The sequence below is a fragment of the Glycine max genome, chromosome 7 (assembly GCF_000004515.6).
Source record: "Glycine max cultivar Williams 82 chromosome 7, Glycine_max_v4.0, whole genome shotgun sequence".
NCBI classification, from domain to species: domain Eukaryota; kingdom Viridiplantae; phylum Streptophyta; class Magnoliopsida; order Fabales; family Fabaceae; genus Glycine; species Glycine max.
The window spans coordinates 39,577,948-39,583,480 of record NC_038243.2 but is presented as its reverse complement, the minus strand read 5'-3'; the positions used below and the strand labels follow the sequence as shown (position 1 = coordinate 39,583,480).

At 34.6% G+C, this 5,533-nt stretch overlaps 1 protein-coding gene across 1 annotated transcript; it reads right to left on the bottom strand.

Annotated features, from left to right (window-relative positions):
- Nucleotides 1-760, bottom strand: LOC100527505 (uncharacterized). The gene is given in 3 exon segments (NM_001250066.2): nt 1-219; nt 309-448; nt 558-760. Coding segments are annotated over 3 exon segments (294 nt in total). The 5' UTR covers nt 663-760; the 3' UTR covers nt 1-170.
- Nucleotides 761-5,533: the final 4,773 nt, after the last annotated feature.

Here is a 5,533-nt window from a genome sequence, read left to right as displayed (position 1 = left end):
GAAGAAGCACCATTCCCATTGTCATTTTTAGAATACAAAACAGGATATAAATTCCTAAAAAACAAATCCCTCTCAAATGTTTGTAACAAGTTGCATTCTTAAACTAAGACAAAAAAAAATTTCAGGTAAATCGCAACTTGCATGTTTTAGGAGGCATCACATTCACAACATCAATCATGCAGAATACCCAAGATGTCCTCATCCCTAAACAAATGGAACCTGCAAAAAAAAAAAAGAAACCAAGTAATAAATCTAATGATCTTTCCACCAACAAAACACAACCAAAAAACACAATTTCGAAATTATACTCTTTGTCATCGAGCTTGATCTGCGTGCCACCGTACTCCGGCAAGAGCACGTGATCACCTTCCTTCACGGACACCGGAATCAAGTTCCCTGCCTGGTCACGTGATCCAGGCCCAACCGCTATCACCTTACCGGAATTAAGCTGTTTCAAAACCACACACAAAAACTTCGTTTAACCGATAAATTTATCGAAACAATTTGATGCACAGAGAAACGAACAAAATTCACATAAAACGGTGAGAGTTAAAAACCTGGGAGGACTTCTCAGGGAGGAGAATGCCGGCGCTTGTCTTGGAGGGAGGGACGATTTTCTCAACGAGAATGCGATTGAAGCAGGGAATCAAGCGCTTCGCCATCTCCTTCTTCTTCTACTCTTCTCTGCAGAAAAAAAAAAGAAGAAAAAAGAATACTGTGATGTTAGGGTTTAGAGAGGAGTGTTACGTTTTTCTTTGTTAAACGCCAGAAGCAGGGGTTCTGGATGGGTAGAAGGTTCTAGGGACTGGGTTTAAGGAAGTAGGGTTTTGGAGGTACATTCTATTAACGTTTAGGTGGACTTACAAATCATAAAAATTGATTTTATTCTTTTTACACCCAACATATTTCTTCTTTATCGTATGAACTCGTGACTTTCAGTATGATATTTTAACCAACTGAACTAATAGATCAATTATGTTAAAAAATAATTAACGTTGATATATATATATATATCACTAAAATTTTTAATGTAAATTTAATACATATAAGTTTACATAATAAATTTTGTAACAATTAATTTTAATTTAATAATTTTTTTACATATATAAAATTTTCTTATATCTATATTTAAACTTATATTTAAAATTTATATATATTAAAAAATACATTATTGGAAAATTAATTGTTACAAAATTGATTATGTAAACTTATATATGTATTAAATATATATTAGAAATTTTAGTGTTATATATATTGATGTTAACTTTTTTTTAACATAATCAATCGACCTATTAACTCAGTTAGTTAAAGTGTTATGCTAATAACGCGAAAGTCATCAATTCGTATGGGGCTTACAAATTGATAATCTGTAATCCGTAAGTCTCATACTTATTGCTGAGTGTATTGGAAAAATTTGGGTGCAAGAAGAAAATAGCTTATAATAGAAAGATGGTCTTCTTCAGCAGGAAGAGTATTTAGAATTTGCTACTCTCTCCCCGAGTTTGCTATTCACACCCTCATGTGTGTTAAAAAATATTTTTTCAAAAAAACCCTTTTAATTGAAATACATTTCCGTTGTATAACTTATAGAATAAAAACATATTTTTGTTGTGTTAGAAAGCCTGCAAGAAAATACACAATGAAATATGTTTTGGTTGTATACTTTATACAACAAAAACATATTTTTGTTGTGTATATTTTTTTGCATCCTATACTGTAACGAATATATGATTCCACTATATAAAGTGTACAACCAAAACATATTTTGTTTGTGTATTTTTTTCACACTTTTCTTATATAACTGAAATATGTTTTTGTTTTGTTAAAATTTTAAAAAAATTATAATAAATTGTATTTATAAGTTACTTTCTTTTTAAACTAATCAAAATAATGGTGATATAAATGATCCCTTTTTAAGTTAAAATTCAATTAATGAAGATAAAATTTAGCTTTTTTGACAACAACCAATAATATATAAATAATCTTTTTTTAATTAAACTTGAATTAATTACTATAAAAGTTAACAATTATAAAATAATCAGATTAATTATTATGCAAATTTATTTTATTAATAGTGATAAAATTAATTTTGATAGTAATTTGTATGATAATCAATAATTCAAACTTTAATTAAAAAATAATTTATATCACAATTAATTGTTTATTATTAAAAAATGTAATATGTGTCAACATTATGATAATTTGTATTATAATTAATTCAATTATTATTAAAAAGAATAAATTATATCATAATTAAATAATTAAAAATATATAACATATATATAACAAAATCACGATCATGTTTGTATCTAAACCTATAACTGAATAATAGTTACGTTCTGTATTAGGTTTTGATACAAAATGAAATCACAATACGGTTATGTATTTATATGTAATAAAATCATAATTTCATTAAATTTAAAAGTTAAAATAAAAATAAAATAAAAACAAAGGTGTGGGGGATAAAGACGGGACAGTGGGGTACGGGGAATCTCGAGAGTGAGGAGTTAGAAGGGTAAAGGGGTGTAGAAAAATAGGGGAAGGGTAAGCGTATCTTTTTGCATGCTTTTGAAAAAGTAAGGGGCTAGAATAACAAAATTGGAGGTGAGAATAATAACTCCCAGAATATTACTGTTTTAGTTTTGGGGCATGTGGTAGGTGGGAGTTTAGACTTTAGAGTCCTACTCTCCCTCTAGATGCTAATTAGCCATAGTTTGCTCTTTTTTTTTTTTTTTTTTTCATGTAACCTCTCTCTTTCAAATACCTGACTATACTGTCCAGGAAGTTGACATGGGCAAAGACTTGGCGCTCAAATATACACGTTAGTCTTTCATGTTAGTCTTAACATAGAAGTACGGACATATCATCCTTAGTAGTTGGGATATTGTGTCGACAGGTTATCATTAATTTTCAACTCATTCGTGTACTTAATTGAGAGTCAGAGTCCTTTATTTTGCAAGTTTTCATTCGTGTTCTCCTAACCGAGAGCATCTACAGTCTCATGTGTGAAATCATGGAGGCGTGGAACCCTCAACTCCAAGTTTTGGTAACTACACTAACCTTTGAATAGAAAGGATGGGTTTGCAAATTGCAACAAACAACATCATGAGCAATTCATGTTGGTGTTGGCTAAACCAAGATGTGCTAAACCAAATGGCATAGGTCATTCATGATATTTATGGGTAATTCCAAGGGTGTTCGTGTTACACTTTGATTCGATTTTTAGATAAAAAGTCATCCGAATTAAATATAAAATAAAGTATGATTCAATTTTAATATAACACCAAATTCAAACCAAACTACACCGATATTTTGTGGTTCAATTCGGTTTGATTTAACAATTTTTTATATTTTAAATATATTATCTTAATTAAAATCTATCAACTAAACTTACACAATTATTATATTATTTTTAAAATAATTTTTTATTAAACTTTATTTAACATATTTTAGTTGAAAATTATTATTTTCACTTCTATTTAACATTAATATAAAATGATATTACCAATTATTTTTTTAACATAATAGTAATTTATGCATTACTTGATATTTAACACTATTTTTTAATACTATTAGTACATCCTTTTTTAACATGTGAAAGTAAAATATGCATCTTGATTATAAAATAAAGAAAAATTAATAAATTCAATACTTGTTACTAAGTATTACAATAAAAAATAATATAATTATAATATGTGATTTGTTCGGTTTGTGTTGCCACTTGGGTTTCGAGGACCAAGTTCCTCCCAAAAATGAAAGAAAGAAGAAGCAGAAGATAACATTTCTCTCATTCCAAAAGTGCTTTATTACATGATATTTATAGGCTAGCTAGGGGACATAGCCCCGACAACCTAAACGAAAAGGTAATATTCCCTGATTTCCTCTAACTTCCTAGCTGCTACTACGTGCTCCTTGTCTGCTGCATGGCACTCTACGCGCTCCGTACGTAGTCTTCCAAATACGTTGGTGCAGTTTTCTTCCTTGTGGGTCTTGCATTATTTTCCTCATGCACTCCTTTTGCTTTCTGTAGACGCCCATCATTTCCATTCGTATCACTCCCTTGCCCATCAAGCAACACCTTGTCCTCAAGGTGATGGATTGTCTTGAAGGTTGACCACTCTTCCCATGAAGTTTCTTCCAGGGGCATGCCCTTCCACTGAATTAACACCATCTTCTTGGGACTGAACTCCGAAGGAATCAACTTGGATGCCACAATAGCTAATGGGGTGATGACATGGTGATTGTCAACTGCCATTGGTGGAAGGTCAGCTGCATCCGTCGGAGTGTTTGATGCAACATATGGTTTAAGGAGGGAACAGTGAAAAACCGGGTGGATGCGTGAGTGTTCTGGTAGCTGTAGCTTGTAAGCAACCTTGCCCATGCGCTCTGTAACTTGGAAGGGACCATAGTAACATTTGGTCAATTTGGAATAGGTTGTACCGGTGGCCGAGGATTGACGATGTTGGCGGAGTTTCACCAAAACCCAGTCACCCACCTGGTACTCCTGATCACGACAGTGGGTGTCTGCAACCGCCTTCATGCAAGACTGAGCTTTCAATAATTTGTGGTGCAATAAAGCAAATACAGCTTCTCGCTGACTGAGGATATCATCAACTGCGTCTATTTTGGAGGTGCCCGTGACATACTGAGGGAAGGTGGGAGGTTTCCTTCCGAAAGTGATTTCGAATGGTGTCAACCCTGTGGTCGAGTGGCACGACGTGTTGTAGGACCACTCGACCCATAGCAAATATCGTCCCCAAGCTGCAGGTTTCTGATGCACAAAGGCCCGTAAGTATTGTTCAATAATGCGATTGGCAACCTCCGTTTGGCCATCGGATTGCGGGTGGTACGCCGAGCTCAGGCGGAGCCTCGTGCCACTCAAAGAAAACAGCTCCCTCCAAAACTTGTTGATGAACAGTGGGTCGCGGTCTGATACGATACTCCTTGGCATTCCATGCAGCTTGCCTACCATCTCCATGAAGAGAACAAAAATTGTATGAGCCGTATGGTTTATGGGTAGCATTCCCAAGTGCAGACCTTTGGAGAATCGATCAACAACCACAAAAATGCATGCATTACCGTGATAAGCTGGGGGACCGATGATAAAGTCCATCGATAGATCTTCCCAAGGTTGTGCCAGCACTGGAAGAGGGCAGAGAAGACCTGCAGGCTTCTGGTTATCATACTTGGTAAGTTGGCAGGTCAAACAACTAGCAACAAAGGCTCGGGTGTCATCGCGGATGATGTTCCAAGTGAAATTGTCTTGTAAACAATGGAGAGTCTTCTGAATTCCCATATGACCTCCAGTGGGGGATTGATGAAATTCTTTGAGCAAAGGTTTGATGAAGGAAGAGTTAGATGACAGCCATATGCGACCTTTGTGGAGAATGAAGCCTGGGTTTAACGTGTGCTCCGGGTAGGCTATGGGGTTTGCCTGGATGTCGTCACGCAACGCAGTGAATTCTGGAAGTGACAATAGCTCCTTACGGAGGTCCTCAAGGAAAAGGAATTGAGGTGTAGAGAGGGCATAGAG